Consider the following 22,654-nt stretch of genomic DNA (forward strand, 5'->3'; position numbering starts at 1 on the left):
ACAGCTGGGCTTCCCTTTCACATTGACTGTCACTGGAGGAGGGGAGTTCTGTCGTCTGTTCACCACACAAACGTCAAAGTGACCCTACAAATGTGTGGTTATTCTTCTTCCCCTTTCCACCGCAATTGCAAAGAAACAGAGATAAAGAATTGACAAGGCTCGACCACCATTCATTGGATTTTTGCGGTAACTGTCTCATGAGTGGTAAGTTCTTGTCAGGAGTGGGTTTCTTTTGGAGGTGGTGGTGGTGGTGGGGGGTGATAACGTCTAGCAGGCTGATGGCCGGTAACACTTTTGAAAAAGTCACGCCACGCCACTGACCTTACCATTATTTTCTTTTCAGTAGGAGTTTGCCCCATATTATGGGACGGACGGTCGATTAGCAATAACGTTAACATACCTTGGCATAATTTCCAAATAGATAAATTATTATAACTGCGAAAGAACGCAATAAACACATCTATCGCACGTATCTCTTTCGGCTATTGATATTGAATGACACTCGAAACACAATGGAGAAATTTTAGAATGAACACTCTTGAATTTCAGTCCGCATTTGTCGGAAATTCTTTGTCTTGGTCAGTATGCAAATACAGTAAATACTTTTTACAATATCGCAAGTGTTAATATTACTCACAAGGGAGGTTATAAGTGTCCCCCTCCGATTTCCATGAAACTTGGCACGTGAATAGAGGGGCCCAAAGGAAAAAATACGTGTTTTTTTGTTTCAGCTAAAAAAAACTGTTTTAGGGGACAAAACTCCCCTCAAATGTCAAGATGAAGACAAATTAAAGTGAGGATCTGACCCCTGTGTCCCCCTCCGATTTCCATGAAACTTGGCAGGTGTATAAATGGCCCAATGGAAGAAATAAGTGTTGTTTTTTTTGTTTCGGCTAAAATAAACTGTTTTAAGGGGCAACCCCCCCCCCCCAAATGTCAAAATGTGGACAAATTGAAGTTGGCATTTGACCCCTGTGTCCCCCTCCGATTTCCATAAAACTTGGCAGGTGTATAGAGGTGCCCAAAGGAAGAAATACGTGTTTTTTTGTTTCAGCTAAAAAACTGTTTTAGGGGGGTAAAACCCACCTAACTGTTTTTAGCCGAAACAAAAAATACGTATTTCTTTCTTTGGGCCCCTTTATACACCTGCCAAGTTTCATGGATATCGAAGGGGGATACTTAGATAACCTCCCTTGTCAGTAAGACTCCCACGTGACGCTGCCATGCATCCCGGGATTTACAACAGAGCGATCGTTTGCTGTGCAGGGTGGCATGTAGCCTACACAGGTTAAATTTTCAGCGCTTAAAGCGCCGAAACTAAGCGCTTTCGAGTAAATGTTTATAAGGGAAAGTTACTTGTTCTTATGAAATATACCAGCACGCAACCGTTGTTGAAGTTGTTTTACGTCACCAGACAGCGTGGTAACGTTATTGCCTTGTAATCAACAGGTCGCGGATGCGATACCCGACGGAGTCATACAGTGGCCGGGACGCGTATTTCACATGTGCACATTGAAATAGAGATTGGGGGCGTGGTTTTGTGTATGAATGCTCCCTATTGGCTAGCAGGTTGCCTCAATGATACAGGGGTAGGGCACTGGCATTTATTTCATTGACTTGTGCGAACACTTTCTGTAAACGACAGACTACAAGCAGAACAATCTAGTATGAAAAATACAACGCAATCGGATAGTAATCAATAGTCGAAAAGCGAATAGACTTTCTTATTGGAAATCAAAGAGGCAATAATTTTTAAAATGTTGCGTTGGATGAAAATTCTTATACAATTATTTAATATATTGGGTCATTTTTCGCTTTTCGTCAGATGCAAACAAGGAACATTTTTAATTCTTACTTTAACAATCTGTCAAAACCTTGAGTAGCGCCAAAACCTTAATTTCGACTATATAAGCGCGATGCTATTTGTTTTGTAAAAATGTTGTTACAAACCAGATATTACATACTGGAATCAAGAACACAAGATGAAAAGAGAGGAGTTTCAAAAAAGAAAAGTAGATGGCAGCACAAGGTGAAGGAATATAAATAAATCGCTGGAGGATATAAGTATGGATTTAGTGAAAGTGAACTACAATAGAAAGATGTAGAAAGGATCAAAGCAATGTATAAAAAGTAGAAAATAGATGGAAAAGGAAAATATAAGTGGTTTACATCAATGAACAAGTTCAAGCCTGTAGTTAATTGTTAAGCACGCCATAGAAGTACTCAATAAAGATAAAATAGACCAACCAACCAGAAACTTCTCCATTACAAGCCACGCCCCCAATCTCTATTTCAATGTTCATATGTGAAATACGCGGCCGGGACATCACTTTTAATTGTACTTTTGATTCATTGATTGAGTTGGTGTTTTAAGTCAGCCTTATGCACAGTAAGGCTAATCGGGACTGAGTCCCCCCTTCATTACAAGGCGACGGCGCTACCACTGCGATATCGGGGAGATCCTTTTAAGCTGTAGGTCCAGTCCTTTCTGTGCAAAAAGTAGACTTACATTAAGAACTGAAACATATTTTGTTTGAAATTAATTTTACATAGGTTGACATAAAAGTCACCTCTTACACCCTGAATAAAAAAATAAAGTAAAGTGTTCCCCTGTGCATAGCACCACGCCATGAAGGCGTATAGGGGGTGTGGGGGTAACGCCCCACACTTTCTTGATCCGGTCGTGAGTGGGGGTGATGTGATCAGCATCACGCCCCTGACCGCCTTTACCCCCTAGGGTTTCCCCCAGGTACCCATGTTATTCGACGCTGGGTGGGCGCCGGGGCCGCTTTCACCGTTAGAAAAGTTCCCACACCCTGAATAAAAGGAGGGAATTTATAAATATGGCAACACGGGGCACTCAGGTACAAGATAAGAGTGAGCGAGAGGAGAAAACAAATGACTGTTCACTATACCGAGTTTGACGGGGTTTTACCTATCTTGGTTGAGCCGTAATTTTCATAGCTATTGCCAACATTTTTTTATGCTTTTGCTCATGTCACACACAACTCGCACACACATGAGCGGTAGAGAAAAACGGGACTTTCATGAACGTCTTTCATTTAACGTTACCCGGAAATTCCCCCGGGGGGAAATGCGATGATCTTAAGAACACGTGTGTGTGTGTGTGTACACATGCACGCGTCTTAACCCCTACAGGCAACCAAGCGGCTGGGGGGAGGAGGGATTTACAGCCAGCACTCCGCTATAAAGAATAGCCTCCCCCTTCCCTCCTCCGTCCCTCCCCTCCCCACTCTCGATCAACGGTCAGGGATCAGGTGGATGGCTTATTAATCTCCCGACCGATCCATCGCGGCATAAAGGAAGAGGCTTTCTCACATCCTGCCGACTTGAGATGGCGCGAGTTCGTTCATCTTGCGAAACGGGGATGCTGAGGTCAGTTGGCGGCCCCCGAAGGTAACGGAAAAGGTTCCTTTACAGTTTCGCCAGAGAGGATCTGCGTGATTCAGCGGTTGGAGCGTCGTGATGCGAGTTCTGGGTTCGATTCCCCGATAAGATGTTGGCATTCGTATCTATCATCAACAGCCGCAATCTCATCCTAGACTCTTAGCGGGAATATTATTTTTCTGAGCTCTCTCTTCCCTTCGCAAGACATGAAATGCTAATAGTCGGTCTGACGAAGGCAAACTTTTATAGTACAGTAAACCCTCGTTAACACTAATCCCAACGGACCGAAAAATCGAGACTTCGTGTTAAAGAAATTCGTGCGAACCGGGGACTCAAATTTCATTGTTGCAATACAGTTTATTCTACACATTAACCATTTACAATACGTATTATGTATGTCATCATAGAAAACACTATTACAGTACCATAGTAATTAACTTTTAAAAAAGTACTCACAGATCATTTACTGGTAAAAAAAATCCTGTATATTGCGCTGTCGCAGATGGGAACTCAAATAACTCGTACTGGCTACGTTTTAAAGAAGAGAAAAACACATCTGAACACACAACTAAATTTGTTGGTTAAATACGTATAAGCTCATTGTTTATGCGATGATCGCGATTGTCGAGCAATTGCACCAAAGTTTTAATCTTGATGTTACTCGTACCGGCTATGTTTTAAAGAATAGAAAAACACACATTTGAACACATTGTTGATCTGAATATGTTGGCTGTGGTATAAAGGGCTACATTACTTTTTGCTCAATGACATAAAGAAGTGGACTAGCCTGGTTCCTACTGGGTGGATGGAGGCAGAAAAAGCTGAAGAGGCGGGACGGGTCTGCAATCTGCGCATTGCGTGGTGAGGTTGAGACGAGGGAGCATATTCTCGTCCAGTATTCATGGTCAAGTCCGAACAGACAGTGCAGATGGGGAGTGGCGGAGTGGTCAGCAGCTCGAGCTTCGAAGTCATAGGTCTCGGGTTCGAATCCCGGATTGGACATTGATGTTTGTGAGTGTCCATTCATCAATTTCATCACATCACCACTCATACCCATCATCACAAATTAGGACAAAAGTGGCACAAAAAGCGAAGTAAAATAAAGCAAATCAATGAATCAATCAATCAATCAAATACTTAACCTTAGTAACTTAGACTGTACAATATATTTCTAATTCCACTTGCTTAAATTCTATTTTCACTGTCATTTTATTTTATATTTTTCCTTTCGTTACAAACTTGTAGATCATATAATGGAAAAACTGCAAATAAAAATTTAAACTTTCAAATTTTAAAGCTGCTTCTAGTAGCTTGTTCAGGATTTTTGAAAGTGGGTTACGCTTTATTTATTTCTTTTAGTAGTCTGTCCAGATTTTTTCATATTTTCCTCATTTCATGGCTCCACCAATCCCTTCTTTGGTACACCATAGCTTATTTTTCATTGCGCACTCAATTGTAAATCTACTAGGACCCGTTTACCTAAGCCAGCAAGACCACACACTCTGTCCATGCAATCTATGGAGCAAAGGAAAACAAGTCCTCTGCGCATGTGGTGACTCGAGAGGACTCGATCAATGAACACGTGAGAAGGGAAGTGAGTGCATGGAGGGAAAACGCGGCTGCAGCCACCAGCCGTTTGCAGCAGCGCGCATTGCTTTGCTCCACCCACTCGCTTCCTCCCATTCTCTACCATAATAGGTGGCCTCCCTCCACAGATTCTTAAGACAGGGTGTGGGCAATTTTCACAGTAATAATTTTCATGCGACTTGTGCAATAGTCATAAAATTATTTTAAAATAGTAACATTGTAACACTCACAGTTTGGTTTCTCCTTTGTACAGGAAAGCGGACACTTGGTGATCCTCTGGTATGACCTTCGTGTCATAGAAAACTTCTTCCTTCGGGATGTTGAACCGGAAGCGAGGCGACTTCGTGTGAGTTCGGCTCTCCTCGTCATCGGCCATCGAGGCCACCAATAGGATGCTCCCAACAAGCCACACGACAAATGCCGAGGCGAGTGACACGGTAGCCATATTGGAATTCTGCTGTCGCATCTGAAATTAAAACAAATTAAGGTGAAAGAATGAAGGTTTCTACTGGATCACTTATGGCCGCGTGCAACAAAGCCGATTATTTCGAAGTTCAGATGTACGAGACCAATTTTAATCCACTCTAAATGAACTTGGTTTAAAGATTTGCATTGCACCAACGAAAAACGAAGTTCACAAGATTCCGTTCAACTGATCAGAGATTAATTTGTAAGGCTATACCTGATTGGTTGACTAAAACAAATTACAATCAAGAACCGCATAGAGTAGCGTAATGTGTTCAAGTATCAACATGTAGGAGAAGAAAGTAATTTGGGCTGTAAACTTCTCTGATTTTGAGAGATGTACTAATCAACCTTGTCGACGAGTACAAGGATGTAGTAGAGTGTAAAACAAAAATAATAATATTAAAAAAGAACTGACGGCACAACACAAAAGGAGAAGGAGAAAGCATGGAAAGTTCTTCAAAGGGACTTTTAGGCATTACGAAATGCATTCGATTTTCATGCTACTGATGTCTGTAGTAAGTATTTGAATTTTTCATCTCTTAATTCTTATATATTTATATTGTCGTATCGAGCAAATAGCCATGTATTCTCGTAAATTTATACAATCATATTTCCAACACCATGTAGCAATATCGTGCACGTATATGAAGGGCTCGTGTGTGAATGACAAAATGCAGGTTTCGAGATATTGAAAGTTGATGTTTCATAAAAATCTGATTTACAAATTAAAATAAATTTCTAAATTATTTACAGCAAATATGATTCACTTGTATGTTTACTATCATACAAACATGATATTTCATCCGAATTATTTTTTTTTTTCGGTGTTGCTACATGCGATTTGTTTGAGGGTTGTTCAAGGAATTGTTGTAATTACCATGCTTTACATGCAACGATATTATCAAAATGAGTGATCAGATACCGCTTTATTCAAGCTGACTTCTGATGCCAGTTCAATAATATTTTGACAGACTTTTTATAGCAATCCTAACAATTTGTATTACAAAAATGAAAGCCTTTAATAATAATAATTTTATTCAATAAACAATAACCTGAGCTACTTCTTGTAACAAGTTTTTGCTTTCCTATGTCTATGACTGAAATGAACACCATTACAAAAGTAGATTTCATCGTTTTATTACGCTAGTAAATAATAATAATAAAAATAAGTTTTGAATGCTTGTGATTAAAAATAACTTCCTCATATCTATATGGAGAACAATATTCGTAAAAGATGTTTATGTATGAGCGGTTTTTCAGCTTCACATATCTACTTCACACACACAGAGGCTCTATTTATTACCTGTGTTACATAGACTATCCAAATTGCATACAATGGCAATATTAGATATTTGTGATTCAATAAGCAATTTATACATAAAATAGGGATGGCCTCTTTTTTTAAAAAAAAAATGAAAATCTAAAAATATTTTTTTCGAAAATGAAAGGTGGACGAATTTACGATTTTTTTTCGAAAAACGATTTTTTTTCAAAAACCAAAACCTATTTTTTTGGGGAAAAAATTATTTAAAAAACGAAAAACGAGTTTTTAAAAAAAACATTTTTTGGAAAGGCGAGAAACGATGTTTTTTTTAAAAAAAATGATTTTTTTCGAAAACCCAAAAAAAGAAAAATCGAAAAATTTCATTTTCGAGAATCGAAAAACAATTTTTTCGAAAAGGCCATCCCTAGTTTAAATCTCAATCTTCAAAATAACAATTACCGGCCCCGTGGCGGAGTGGTTAGTAAATCGCGCTACGACGCCAGGTGTCCCGGGTTCGAATTCCGGCCTGGGTATGAATGTTTTTGAGTGCTTATTCATAAATTTCATTTTTTTCTTTAACTTGACATGTTTGTAAAGAATGATTTCAAATGTACACAGAGCTAAAGTATTTAATAGTTTTCACTGATATTTAGCTCTCATGGATTAGAATAGTTATAATTTCGAACCAAGAAGAAGACATATTTGCAATAGGGTAACTTCGGTGAATAACGCCAGGCGGGAAACAACGCCATTTCAAAGTTTCAACTCTGAAAGCATGGACGCACGTAAAGTTAAGGGGTGACTCACCGTTGTGCAATAAACAATGGTGCCTGGTAGCATTGCTGATAAGAACGGTTGCCATTGTTGAGCCTTCATTTAAGAGAAACAGTTTGAACAGTGTAGACGTTTGAGTTGAGTTTCGAGCAAAAAGGGTCCACATTTTCAGCACGCCGACAAAGGTGAGTGTTTTTCTATTGTAGGATTAGATTTCAAATGTTAACAATGCTGTACGTACACAATACGTTAATTACGTAAGTGAATGATGTGTGTACTGTTTTCATGGTCGGTATCGTAAGTTTAGAACAGTTTGTTAAACTGCAATCTGTTGTTTCGGGAAATAACGCCATCATCGTGTCGGGGAATAACGCCACTCAATTTCAACTCAAATTTAAGGAAATGTTGATTTCGAAAATAGGTTTATCCTTGCTCAGTTACTTTCGAGGCGTACAGATACTTATTCTCAGTTAATTTCCTCTTTCAGATGGCGAGGAAATGTAGAAATATACGGGCCAAATGGTCAGTAGATGACTTGAGGCAAGCTATGGCGGCCATCAAACATGGGATGAAGATAGCATGTGCTGCACGTTTGTTCCAAATTCCTCGCAGAACTTTGAGGGACTGGGTATCGCTGGAACTGGAACTGGAATTAAGACAGAGAATTATTCGTTTACAGAGAGTTGGATTTGGTTTAACCAGAAAAGACGTTTGTGAGGCCACTTACAGAATCTGTGAAGAAAACAAACTAAGCAATCCTTTTCGAAATGGGAGAGCTGTAAAAGACTGGTTTTATGCATTTAGTTCAAGGCATCCAGACATCGTTTGCAGAAAGGCGGAAAACTTATCCTATGGGCGACTCATGAAATTCAACAAAACAATAGTGAATGATTTTTATACACTCCTTGAGAATACAATTGAAGTTAGAAGCCAAACCAGAACTCATTTACAACGCAGATGAAACGGGATTACAACTAACATACAACAGCAATCGGAAAATTCTTGCACTCAAAGGGAGCAAAAGAGTTCACAATGCTACACACGGTGAGAAAGGTGAAACTGTGACTATTGTTGCATGCACCAATGCCTCTGGATCAAATTGGATTCCTCCAATGGTTTTGTACAAGGGGAAATATGGGAAGAAGGAATTTCGTGACGGTCTTCCCCCAGCAACATTCCTTGGACATTTCAACGACCACCGGTTACCTGGCCGAGCGCTGCTTCTTGTAGATGGTCATAGCAGTCATCTTGACATTACAATTGTAAATGCTGCTGAAGACATGAATATTCAACTTCTTTGTCTGCCTGCACACTGTACTCACGAATTTCAGCCACTGGACAAGAGTGTCTTCAAGTCCCTGAAGATGTACTGGAATGAATCAGTTGATAGTTATCGACGACAGTATCTTAGCAGAGCACTTGGGAAGCTGAAATTCCCAAAACTGTTCTCACACGCTTGGCTGCGTTCTGCAACATCTAAGAATGCAATTGCAGGCTTTACATCTACAGGCATCTATCCTTTCAACAGGTGCGTTATTCCGGACCACGCTTTTGCCCCGAGTGAAGTCTCAGAGCGAGAACTAGCAACCACAACTGAAACAAACGCTTACACCCCAATCACCCCATTCACCAGAAACAAGTACCCTATCCATCCACGAGGTATTACCGACTCCTAACATAGAGAGTAGCACTGTCAGGCGTCGCTCTCTAAATACCAATGGAGTATTGGTTACACGGACCTTGTTTGCAGAACAATCCTCTTCCACTTGGTCAGGCACAAACAAGTAGTACAGCTCCACCTGCTCCAAAAAGAAGGACCGTGACTTGTATTGGGGAGACTGTGGAGGATACTATCATGATGACAGAATTCGTAAAAACTGGATACAGTGCATAGAATGCAAAGTTTGGTATCATGAAATGTGTGATTCAGGCAATATCAACAAGTGTGGCCTGTGCACATTGTGTGACGAGGGTTTTGCACTGATCTCTGACAGCGATGAGTAGCACCACGAATGTGTGTGTGTGTGTGTGGCTGCCATACTCAAATGCACGTGCCAAGTATTCATGCTTTTTCTAATAACTTAGTACAGTAATTATTTTTCCTAGTACAGTTTAGTAAAGAAAATGTTAATGTTTTACTTGTAATTAAGATAATGTGAATGTTTTACTTGTAATTAAGATAATGTGAATGTTTTACTTGTAATTAAGAACATGGCGTTATTACCCGACAGGTCTGGAAATAACGCCATTTTGCATTAACACAGAATTTAGTATTTTATTGCTTTCATTATAACAGTGCAATCAATAATTTATTATTACACAATAGAAGAAAGTTCATTCTCCTATACATGTAAGTTTCATGTTCCTAACAATAAAAATGTATGAGTTATAGAACGAAATGACCAATTGGTGGCGTTATTCACCGAAGTTACCCTATCAACAATTAAATAATTTGCTTTCATCAAAGTCACACATATCATAAATACTAAAGTTAATTAAATTACAAATACGTTATTAGGTCCACCATAAAAATATTATAACTTTTAAAATGCGCATTACAGATTTATGAAATAAATATTTTATAAAAAAACTAAAAAACTAAACTGTTCCAAATAATTGATATGATTCAGATCAAATTACATATTCCTTAAGAGTAATACATTTTTGACGTTGCCTGTAAGGCATGGTATCTCAAAGCTGCCTTAAATGCGCATACCCAATTAAAAATCTAACGAATTTCTATGTGATTATAGTTATTTATATCTAGTAGAAGAAAAGTATGTGCTTCTCTACTAGATCGCAGTTCACATCCAGGTAAGAGAGTAAAATTTAATTCGAAACTGCTATTATGAACACTGCTGCATGTAAACAATGGTATCTACAGTAGATACCACGTTTTACATGAAATAGAATGTTCGTGGTCATGCACAGTTTTAGTCGCAATTTTGATTGGCAACCTCTTCATTCTCCTCATTCTTAGCCGATGGTACATATTCCAGGTCATTATGGGAATCATATACACTTTCTAACTCGTTTTCATCTTTGCTGTTGCCTCAATACTTGCGAATTTTCTGAGGCACGTTGCAATTCAGTAACAGCCGTTTTGCCGCCATCTTTGCTACTTACCATACTTTACATGAAACAACTGGTAGATACCATAACTTTCAACACGTCTGTCATCTGTTGACGAAACGAAACACTTCGAGTACGATTCGACTCCATTTACGATGGACTACACGATGCACATTGCAACTGGAAAATGACCAAAATGTCACTTACCATGTTTTACACCAGAGCCCTTCATTTGACTTACGACTTTGCACCACAGAACCACAAATTATTACTTATTTTGGCAGTTTTACACAGTTCTCGAATTATCAGCATTGTACACCCAACATCTCTAGCGTTTGCACGCCCTCGAAATCACTTTCCGCTCGTTTTATATTCAAAAACAACTGCCTGCAGTCGAAGCGTCAGTATGGTGAACCAGGATCAGACACCAAAACGGTGGCGAATGGCCGATCAGAAGATAAACTCGTTTTGATGTTCCTAGATCGCGATCAAGTGTTGAACCGTCTTCGTGCAATGGAATTTTCCAGTGATCCTTTCCCGATCCGAGTTTAAATTTTGATCTTCGGTCGTGCACACGGCCATTAAGCAACATTATATGCTAGGCTAGTCAATAAGTATCCGCACCTTTGCTGTACTTTCCTTTAGGTTGGTTGTACTGCTTTCTGCGGGCGCATGTCAAACAAGTGTACATTTGTCGTTGCTTCCGCGCATATTTGACCTTTATAACAGTCGCGTAATCTATCAATATATTTCGGAAGGGCTCGAATCAAGTGTCTCAGAAACAATAATAATAATAATGTATAAATTAAAAAACGTAAATTACAATTATATTAAATTAATATCAATGTAAATTAATTAATATTGTATTGTAATTATTTAAAAAATAAGTGTAAGGACGGAAAAGAATAAAGATATAACAGCCCATATTCATTATTTCACTTACGTTTAGTTAAGAACGCCAAAATTTGCACAGAAACAACTGTCTTGGCAAAGACAAAAGTTACGTTCGTTCAAAATCTCCGTTGCCTGACTTTTCGGACACCCTGTACGAGTACGCGTATGACAAAATGAGGATGAGAGCAGCATACGGCAAGACAACTGAAATATGGACACGCATGCGTGGGAGATGAATGCAAAGAAGGCTGACCGCCTTGCAATATATGGGGACACAATGATGAAAGTTGCAACATTGAAATTCGGACATGGTGTATCACATCGTCACCTTCATCCGACGGTGGCTAGTTGAATTCCGCTCTTAGTTACAAGATAGTTACAGTAAAAACAAGTTTAAGATGCTCTATGAAAATTTTGCTATTGGTGATCCCCAGTTAATAACACAGTATGGGACCTACGGCGACAGTGTTGTCACGTGGTGCGCAGCAGAAGACGATTCCACCGCGCGTTCAACGTCTGCTGTAGCACACACCGAAACAAAAGTTAACGAGTCACCTTTACTGTTTATGACGAGAACGAGAATACCACGACAAATCAATTTGGTTAAGAAACACCAGTGGCGTGCGGTGACATTTATAATTGGGTAAGCAACCCCCAGAAAAAATTAAGAAACTCAATAATATTTGAGACTTTTCTACCCTCAAAACGATGTTTAATAAATGGCTATTTGAAGGTGAAAACTAGTGTTTCTCTGTCATTACAAACTCATTTCATTTCTTGGTAAAAATATTCAAACGATCACGCTCTTGCATAATATGTTATTCTTCTGTCAAAAATCATAGTTTTTGGTTCTCTACTGTGCTCTAAAGATTTTAATGACATATTTTTGAAATGCTTCGCTGATCTCTGGCTCAACGCTGGCAATGGCATTGGTACAAAATTTCCCTGTACCTACGTAGATATTTAATCGTACAGTTTGCAACACTACGGTAGCTACAGCAGAAAACCTTACTGATGGTACTGCGACTAAATTTCAGCCCCTGCTGATAGGGATAAAGGTATCGTGCATATAAGTTGGCCTGTTATTGGATGGTTCAAGGTCACACAGTCCTGATTATTTCTTGCTTCCCCTGGGTCCGGAGTGTTGGGCGAAATTCACAGATGTTTTGACAAATCGTCACAAGATGTTGATAAGGGTTGCCATGTCGAAAACGAACTGACTGGGAGGATTACAAGTTCACTCCTTTGAGATGGTAGAAAATAATTATAGAAAATATTCATGTAAAAATCAAGTATTTTGCAACTGAAATACTGTGCACCAGCACTGCTGCCCTGTCTGTACTAGAATGCAAGCGCATGAGAAACACTATTTTTAAAATTAATAAAATGAAATAATCATAAAAATCTCCGTACTCAGAACACTACGGACATATCATGCAAAACAATGCCTCGCCACCAGCTTCAAAAACCGCTCAAAACAAGAGAACCCTCACAGACGTGACACCCAAAGAAGCCCATTATCGGAATTTTGCCTGATTTCTGAATCCCCTTTCCTCTTCGAAACACCTGTTTGAACACCTATTCGACTCCCAAATCGACGAAAACACACATCATGAATGTACGTCTTTGTATGAAGATCTGAATTGTAAGAAAGAGGGTAGAAAACTATAACTTTACATTCGCTACACTTAATGCATATTTATACCTTTCTCTTGAAATGTTAACAATTTCCATTCTGACAAAACGCCCTTATATTGTGAGGTGGTGATCTCAAACATAAAAACCCATAAGGTCCCATATTGATATATTAATTAGGATTAAAATAGCTGGTGTGGCTTCCACCTATATCTCCGATTCCAGCACTGTACCTCTTCAAAGAAACAATGGCTTTTTCTTAATTGTTCTGGTTAACCATGCAGAAATGTAATAAACACGATTTTTTATTGGATGCTGACAGTAGTTAAAAGTTCAGTGTATCATTTGAGAGAGAACTTCTGGAAACTGAAAGAAGAAAAGAATGGATTTCAAGCCAGGGTTGTCTTCTGCAACGATAAGAGGGCAATTTGATAGAAGACAGGGATAGATAGGCAGGGTGTTTTAGTGAACTGTTGAATGAAGAACATAATGAACAAGAGAATGAGGATATGAGAAAGAGTGAGGAAGAATAAAAGGACATGGAAATGGAGGACACAGATCAATCAGAACAGATGAAACCTCCTTCGAGAAAAGAGGTTAAGAAGCAATTGGAGAACTAAGGAGACGAAAACATAAACGCTGAACTGCTGAAGGCAGGAGGCGACATCGCAGTGGACAAATTAGAAGAACTGTACAAACAAATATGGGAAGAAGAGAAAATGTCACAACAATGGGGAAGAGGGATTATAACGCCAACACATAAAAGTAAAGATAGAATGCTATGCAAAAACTGAAAAGGAATTACACTTCTCAATATGGCACATACAGTATTTGCAAAGATACTAGTCAGGAGACTTACCCCAGTAGCAGAGAAGATGATCGGAGAATACCAATGTGGTTTTAGGAGAAACCGATCGACCAGAGATCAAATTTCTTCAATTACAATGATAATGGAAAAGTGTTATGAATACGATATTGACCTGCATCATATCTTCATTGACTTAAAACAGACAAATGACAGCATCAGGAGGAACAAACTGCTGACAATCATGAAAGAAATTAAAATTCCAATGAAACTAGTAAAATTAGCAAGAATGACATCAAAAGAAACAACAAGTAAAGTAAAGATTGAAGGAGAATGATCAAGAGAATTCCAAATTGAGAGAGGAGTAAGGCAAGAGATGACATGTCAACCCTGTTATTTAATCTAGCCCTAGACAAGGCTATTAGAAATTTGAGTATAAACCCAGGAGGGACAATCTATAATAGGATGTGTAGCACGAAACAAAGCAGAACTAAATAAAGAATTTCAAAAACTAGAAGAAGCTGCCGAGAATATAGGACTACATGTAAATGTACAAAAGACTAAATACATGCTTACATCAAGAAGAGCGGGGAAATACACGAGAGAATGATAAAGGTAGGAGGTAAAGATTTCGAGGGATGTGATAACTTTAAGTACTTAGGATCAATAATAAACCAAACAAACAATATATCTGATGAAATCAAGGCAAAAATAGTAGCAGGAAATAGATGTTCAGTGGCATTGAAGAAGGTTTTCTCTTCCAAAGAGATAAGCAGAAAAAACGAGATTAATATACAAAACAATTGTACGCGCAGTTGTAACATATGGGTCAGAAACCTGGACCTTAGTGAAAAGGGATGAAGAGCTGTCAAGAAGATGGGAAAGGAAGATCTTGAGAATAATTTTTGGAGCACTGAGAGAGAACGAAATCTGGAGGATAAGAACAAACATAGAAATACAAGAACTATATAAAAATCTGGATATTGTAACAGAGATTAATAGTGGACGAATTAGATGATTAGGACATGTGTGGCGAATGGAAGATTGCAGAGTGCCCAAGAAGGTATTAAGCGGGGGACCAGGTGGAAGAAGAAGGAAAGGAATACCCAGGAACCGCTGGCTCGATGACGTGCAGGAAGACCCAAGAAGACTGGCAGTCCGGAGATGGAGGACGAAAGCAACGGATAGAGACGACTGGAGGCTGGTTGTGAAGGTGGCCAAGGCTGTAGCGCCAAGGAGTAAGTAAGTATCAATTGCTTCCGATGGCGGTGAAGACCAGTGACGTATTCTTAATATTTAACCTACTTTACCGCAACAATTCTTATTTATTGTATATATTTGTAACACACCCCATATAGGTTAATTATATGTAACAGAAATAAAACAATCCAAGTATACCACAAACTGAAGTCCGACAACGTCAAATTTTCCGGCCATTTCTATATTTTTCATAAAATTTCCCTTTTTACCTAAAATTGGGCCCAGATTTCCTCCATCAAGGTAAATGTCCTTCAAGTAGCAACACCGTCCCTGCCAAGCGGATAAACTGGGTAAATATTGTCCGTTTCAAAATAGTTCGATTGGAGGAGAGAATCAAGAAAATATGCACGAAAGAATGTGAAAAAGAAGGCAAAATAAATTGCCTATGGAAACAGCTGGAAAAGAATGGCTGCGAGAAGGAGGATAGACTGGACATAAAGAGAAGAAGGAAGAAAAGTGGCAGGGGAGAAGAGGAAGAGAAAGAAAAAGAGAGGTGGTTTGGAATAAAAAGTATGGAGAAGACCACAGAAAAGATATACAAATTACTTAGGAAAGCGTGCATTAAAACTTACAGCAAGGGAGGGCGAAGTATCTTAAAAATAGCGAAGAATCCAAACAAGAAAAAGAAAAACAGAGAAGAGGAAGAGGAAGGGATTATCTACGAAGTGAAGTGTAAAGAATGTCAGAGTGTGAAAGACAGGTTGAAACAACATAGAGATGATGTACGACTTAAGAGAGAGAGGAATGCGATATTTAAACACACGAGAAAAACAGGACATGACATAGAGTCGGATGAGGCTAAGCAGATAGGAAGGGAGAAGAGAATACTAGTGAGAAAATGGAAGGAGGCCAAGGAAATAGAGAAGAAAGGAGCAGAAGACACAATGAACTGTAATGTGGGACTCAAGATAAACAAAGAATGGAAGAAGGTGTTGGAAAAGGTGGAAAGGACAAGGGCGAAAGAGAAGAGACGAAGGAAGAGGAATGAAGAAAGAAAGGAAAAAGAGCGTGAGATAATGTGTCCAACTACTTTACAGATGAAAGGGCACGTTTAGCTAAATCTCCTGTCAGGTGAAAGTACAATTGACTAGGGAAAGCCACTTGCTGGAATGTTCCAGAAACAACTTTGAGTGATTTTTGTTTATATATATCTTCCTGTTTTGTATATTGTTTAATTTTTACTTGGTACAGATTCTGAAGAAGACCTTGCTAGAAGGTTGAAACGTTACGTTTAGTTTATGTTTTAAAATAAAATAAATTTCGGCCTTGGTCAATATATTGAGTTTTTTCATATCATGCAAACAAGGCTTAATGGTGTTATATTTAGATATTTCATATAAACGAATTGAATAGCGACACTATATTGGAAAAGCAGTATGTACGTGTTTTGTCATTTTCACATTTTTAAACGTAATTTAATAGTAATTGTTTTCCGTCATTTCGTGCGCTCGCCGACGTGGTTCGTTTATTTGTAAAGTTTTGAACGTAACTTTGTGTGTGTACGGGCTCTAATATGGTAAAAATGTACCAAAAATTCAAACTTATCTATTTTCTTAATAATAAAGTGAGTAAGCAATAATCATTTGAAGACAGTTAGTTATAATCGAAGTCAATAGCGACATTAAATTGGAAAAGCAATGTTTACGTCTTTTATAATTTTCACAGTTGTAAACGTAATTGAAAAATAATTGTTTTTCCCTCATTCCCTTCAAAGTCCTACCTACCTCTCTTCTGACGCTCATATTTCGAAATTCGAAACGTCTAGCATAATTCACTTACAGTAGTTTTCGGGTTGAAAATAAACTTTCTTAAAATTCTTTAGCAACGTCCGTTCCCATGGACAAAAACAAGCACGGCAAGCTCTAAAGAATTGTTTGTTAATATACCCCTTTAAACATTTAGTTAAAACAAGCACGATGTAGATATTTTTGCATTGAGTTTACCAATATATTCGTAATTGTATCTGGGCTGAAACTAGATGTCACCCTTGTTTGAGGCACCTTTTCAAAAGCAGGAGTTGATCCATCTGTGTGTTATTGATCTGTGAGAAATATAATGTAACTTGACAATGAAGGCATGAATCAAACAATGTGTGCAAATAAATGCACTGTGGAAACGGGTTGATAAGGACGTGAAAAAGGGCATTTGCACCGTTAAGAAAGGGCCAATTGAGCGATTTTTTAATTTTCTCGGTCTTTTGGGACGATTTCATGGGGGTCGTAATCGATGGTTTCTAGCCTCCGGGGCTCAAAACCTGGAGAATATTTATGTCAGTGAATCAGTGGGATTGGGGCTATATATATATATATTGATTGATTGATTTGGTGTTTTAAGTCCATTTTATGCACAGTAAGACTAATCGGGACTGGACCTACAGTTTAAAGTGGGATCCGAACCACTTGTGCCTCCACCGGGTATCGAACCCGGGACCCCTTGATTACAAGGCGACGACGCTACCACTGCGCCATCGGGGAGGCCACATATATATATATATATATATATATATATATATATATATATATATATATATATATATATATATATATATATTGGATTGGATAAATGCATACAAATATATGCAGAATACGCCAGTGGTGGAGGCACATGGGGATCTCACAAGCTGAAGATCTAGTTCCCATTAAACTATATGTGCATAAAGCGAACTTAAAGCTCAAACTTTCTCCCGGAGACATAGGTCAAGATTAAAAGAGTGTAAACACAAGTATTTGCCAATCCCTGAAAAGAGTCATGTGCAAATTTCTGCAAAGGTCAGTCGCAGGGAACATGGATTCTGATAAGGATATCCGCACTGATAAGCAGACTAAAGGCCATAGAATTACTGTTACATATTATAGGGGACTCAACTTGATTCAATTTATTTAACATCGTTTTTCTGACACTTTTGGCTAATCGCGACTTTGAGGATGAGTGATGGTATGATGTAATTCATGAAGGGACCTCTGGCGTCTATGGAGGCCGGCATAGGGGACTCGGGATAGATTTAAGAGGCACCGACAAAGAAATCTCCCTTTAAATTAGACTCCGTCCCAGGAATCTCCTGAACAAGGTGACGAAAACAAGTTCTCTGCGCATGTAGGGACACGAGAGGGCTCGATCAATGAACGTAAAGTCGTCACCAATACTCGGTGAAGGCACATGGTTTGGATCCCACTTTAAACTGTAGGTCCAGTACCGATTAGTCTATCTATGCATCAAGTGGACTTAATAACTCAAGATCGACCAATGAACGCATGAGAGGGGAAGTGAGTACACGGAGAGCCAATCGCGGCTGGCTACCAGTTGTTTACAGTAACGCTCGCTTCTTTGCTCGGCCCACTCTCTTTCTCCTATTCTCTGGCGTTAAGTGTGGCATAGATTCTCCAGAGAAACGATGTAACCAACATATCCGCTTTGTATGGGAGACACGAGGGAATTCTTCTATATGGATCTCGATACCTGTAACCTAATATTGTCGACCTATGTGGCTTAGTGGTTAGCGTGCTACGACGTCAGGGGTCCAGGGTTAGGAAACTGACCTGGGCGTCCTTTGTGAGTGTCGCTTCACCAATTTTATCATAACATCACTCATTCTCATCTTCGCGATTAGCCAAAAGCTGCAGAAAAGTGAAGTAAAATAAACTAAATCAATCAATAAGGTATTCAAATTTCGTGTTTCACTAATTTTTTTTATTATTCTGGGAGAGAGATATACGTGGGTCGTTCAATATATAAGTTTCCGTATGCTGTAATTTTTTTTAATTTTTAAGATACATTAGAAAACTATACATACATGTGTAGGAGGATCCTTTCTCACTTCTCCACATAATCCCCATAGAGATTCAGGCATTTGTCTCACCGTTGCACCAATTTGTCCATACCCTTTGCAAGAAAATCAGGGCTCTGGCTATTGAGCACTATTCTCACATTCCGCTTCACTTCATCTGTTTCGAAACGGTAACCTTGCAATTCAGACTTTAACACCGGAAAAAGATGGAAATCACTCGGCGCTACATCGGGGCTGTATGGAGGGCGGGGCAGCCGTTCCCATCCCAATTCTTCAATTATGTGTTGTGTTTGCACTGCTGAATGGGGGCGAGCGTTATCGTCTAGAAGAATGACACCAGTTGACAGGAGACGTGGTTGCTTACGTCCAATTGTGTTTATCAGTTTATCCAATGTTTGACAATAACGGTCAGCATTAATTGTTCTTCCTCGTTCCAAAAAGTCCATCAGCAGATTGCCCTTAGCATCCATGCTTCTGAACTCCATATGACGCGAGCCCACGTTTTCCGAACAAGCATTTACTTTTCGCCCTTGAGCGCATGCGCCTTCACGTCTGATAACAAATCGATTGTTGTTCCTTGCAGACGAAGGATGGCGCTTGTCAACCACGTGCTTCTCTTTAATGGCATTGCTTTATACAATATTTTATAGCACAGGGAAACTTATATATTGAACGTCCCTAGTAACGTGATTTGATTATTGTTATTTAGCGTCTCTTTTCTGCTATTTTGGCTAGTCGAGACGATGAGGATCACTGATGATATGATGATATTGATGAAGGTACAGTCACAAGGAACACCCATGCACAGGCCAGGATTCGATCCCGGAACCCCTAGCGCAGCAGCGCGCTCTGCTAACCACTCCGCTACGGAGGGCGGCTTTGAACGTACAGAAAAAAGAATAAGCAACGGCGTGACTTAACAGGGCTCGCGAAAAGAGTTAGTTCCTCCTCCCCGCTCACAGATGTCTCCACAGTCACTTTCTCCCCGTTGCAAGCATTGTGTTTAATTGTTCGTGGCCGCATCTTCGTCACGGGGTATTAAACTTGCCGCTACGTTTCGCCCGGAAGATGAATAGGGCATAAGGGGAGAGGAATGGAGAATCTCCTGTGATAACAAGACACTTATTCAAGTTCAGCACACCGTTTCACAGTCTCGTATAGCTCAGAAGATTTTTATCTCGGCGCGGAGGCCACTGACTTTGTCATCTTCTTTTTTAGTCCTCCCCAGAGTTCTGCCTTGTCCTCTTGCCATCTTGTGACGGGCGTGGAGTTCCTTCATTGGCTGAAAGAGATGCTTAAGATGTCTGATATCACCGGCCGACCAGGTGTTCGGAGGTTTTATGTTCGCAGGAACCGAGAGAGTCACCTGCTCAGATGCAACAATGTCTATGATAATGGACTTCTTACGAGATGGAGATTGTTGGTTCCAAGCCAGGGAGTTTGTCGAATTCCTTATCTCTTCAGAGTGGGGGAGGGGAGACAGAATTTCCCCTTGCATCGCTTTTTAATAATATTCCACCTCCTATAACGTCGCTGCAGGGATGCGTCACTCTCGAAACAAGAGAAAGAGTCAAAATGTATATTACAGAATCTCAAGTCAGTATTGTAATGATTAACTTCGAAGGTAACATTTCACGTCGGTTTCCTGTCTCTGTTCCGAGAGAGGTGCATATTTATTATTACATAAGATGAATTATATTTGTTGCGTTTCTTATTTAAACACTGGACTGATTATATACACTATTTAATGTACACTGACACTGGACTACATTGGAATGGAGTCGACCACCGTGTAGCAATGTCTCTCGCTGTTCTCTCGTACAGTGCGGGTATTTCCCGATAAGTACCACGCCCTGCACAGTCTCCGAAGCAGAGTCTGCACTGTCCTGCCACCTAGTGGCGACAAGTATAATGAATACTTAAGATACACAAATTTTCACACATTGATAACACAAATAATAATACATACACTAATCTATCCCAAACATAGTCCCCCCTCTTGATCGAGTCGATCAACAAAAGTACAACTAATGATCTACTGGAAGAGGCACTAGTTTGTTAACTGGAAGTTTATAAGTTGAAGACGAAGTGCGAACAGTTGCAACACGCACTAGTCCATCCGCACCAGGATGCACTTGTTCAACTATAGCAAGTTTCCATGTAAGTGGAGGTAGGTGATCTTCCTTCACTAAAACCACTGTTCCTGGTTCCAAATTCTTCTTTTGGGTGTTCCACTTGGTCCTCTGCTGCAGGGAATGCAAGTAGTCCTTTGACCAACGGTCCCATAGTTGTTGGTACATCTGCTGCAATTTCTGCCATCTGGATAAACTGGATTCTTTGATGTTAGTTAGACTAGGCTCAGGAAAACTAGTTAGGGGTGCACCAATAAGGAAATGGCCAGGGGTTATAAAACTGGGATCTGTAGGGTCATGTGACAATACTGTGAGGGGCCTTGAGTTAAGACAGGCTTCAATTTGAACTAAGAGTGTTTCAAGTTCTTCGAAAGTGAGAGCAGAGTTCCCTACGATTCTCCTCAGGTGATGCTTCATGGACTTCACTCCTGCTTCACAAAGTCCAGCCATATTTGGGCTATTGGGTGGTAGAAAATGCCATTTGAATCCTTCCTGAGCTGCATGGTCTTCTAAAGACTTGTTGAAGTCTGATGATTGGAATAAATTCTTCAAGTCTTGTAATTCACGATTGGCACCTACGAAATTTCTTCCGTTGTCGCTGTACAAGTTCAGACATTTTCCTCTGCGTGCCGTAAATCTTCGCAAAGCAGCAATGAATGACTTGGTGCTGAGATCTCCGACCAATTCTAGGTGTATAGCCTTGGTGGAAAAGCATACAAATACTGCTACATATGCTTTCAACCTTGATTTGCTTCTGGTGATTGACGGCTTGATGATAACTGGTCCAGCGTAATCAACTCCAGTGTTTAGAAATGGTCTAGTGGACTGTATTCTGGATGGTGGTAATTGTCCCATGAGTTGGTTGGAAATAGATGCTCTTAATTTGAAACAAATGAGGCACTTATGCAGAATAGTTCTGACCACTTGTCTGGCTCTTGGTATCCAGTACTCCTGTCGTAATGAAGATATAAGGAGTTGTGGTCCTGCATGTAATAGTCTGTGGTGTTCTGAAAGAATGATCAATTCAGTTAAATGATGTTTCGGTGGCAATATGATTTGATGTTTGCTATCATATGGTAGCTGCGAGTGTCTAAGTCTTCCTCCAACTCTGAGTACTTGCTTGTCATCGAGGAAAGGATGCAAGTCTAAAAGTTGACTATCCTTTGACACCTGACTGTTAGAAGACAATTCTCTTATTTCCTTGCCATAAACTTCGTGTTGCATGCTTCTAATGCAAGTACGCAACGCTGATCTTAAGTCACTTGCTGACAATGATCCCGTGTGTTTCTCTTGTTTGTTCCTCGCATTGTGTAGAAATCTCAAACAATATGCAATCACTCTTTGAAGTTTCAATAACGACGAAAATCTGCTGATAAATTCTATTGTTGGTGCATTTGTGACTAGACTTACTGTAGTTGTTCTTTGTTCTTCAAGTTCGTCGAGTTCGAAGTCATCATCCCTTGACGATGTTGGACTCGAAGACCATGCTGTTGTTGGAAGAGATAGCCAATCAGGGCCATGAAACCACATTTGAGAGGTGTGTAGTGAGTCTACATTTGTCCCTCTGCTGA

The 22,654-nt window shown here is 39.6% G+C and overlaps 3 protein-coding genes across 4 annotated transcripts in view; 1 reads left to right on the forward strand and 2 right to left on the reverse strand.

The window, feature by feature from the left end:
* The window catches only part of nord (neuron derived neurotrophic factor nord), a 254,652-nt gene that overhangs the window by 127,132 nt on the left and 104,866 nt on the right, over positions 1-22,654 (reverse strand). For both annotated transcript variants that reach the window (XM_083141510.1, XM_083141509.1), the window contains exon 2: positions 5,226-5,461. In XM_083141510.1, coding sequence (XP_082997636.1) covers positions 5,226-5,461 — 236 coding nt within the window. The remainder of the gene's footprint in view (positions 1-5,225; positions 5,462-22,654) is intronic.
* On the forward strand, positions 8,389-9,177 carry LOC146003482 (uncharacterized). The gene has a single exon (XM_083141773.1). It carries the CDS (start codon positions 8,389-8,391, stop codon positions 9,175-9,177), a length of 789 nt encoding a protein of 262 aa, XP_082997899.1.
* Positions 20,979-22,613, reverse strand: LOC146003483 (uncharacterized). The gene has a single exon (XM_083141775.1). The coding sequence runs from the start codon at positions 22,611-22,613 to the stop codon at positions 20,979-20,981; it is 1,635 nt and encodes a 544-aa protein (XP_082997901.1).

The sequence above is a fragment of the Lepisma saccharinum genome, chromosome 20 (assembly GCF_977018435.1).
Source record: "Lepisma saccharinum chromosome 20, izLepSacc3.1, whole genome shotgun sequence".
NCBI classification, from domain to species: domain Eukaryota; kingdom Metazoa; phylum Arthropoda; class Insecta; order Zygentoma; family Lepismatidae; genus Lepisma; species Lepisma saccharinum.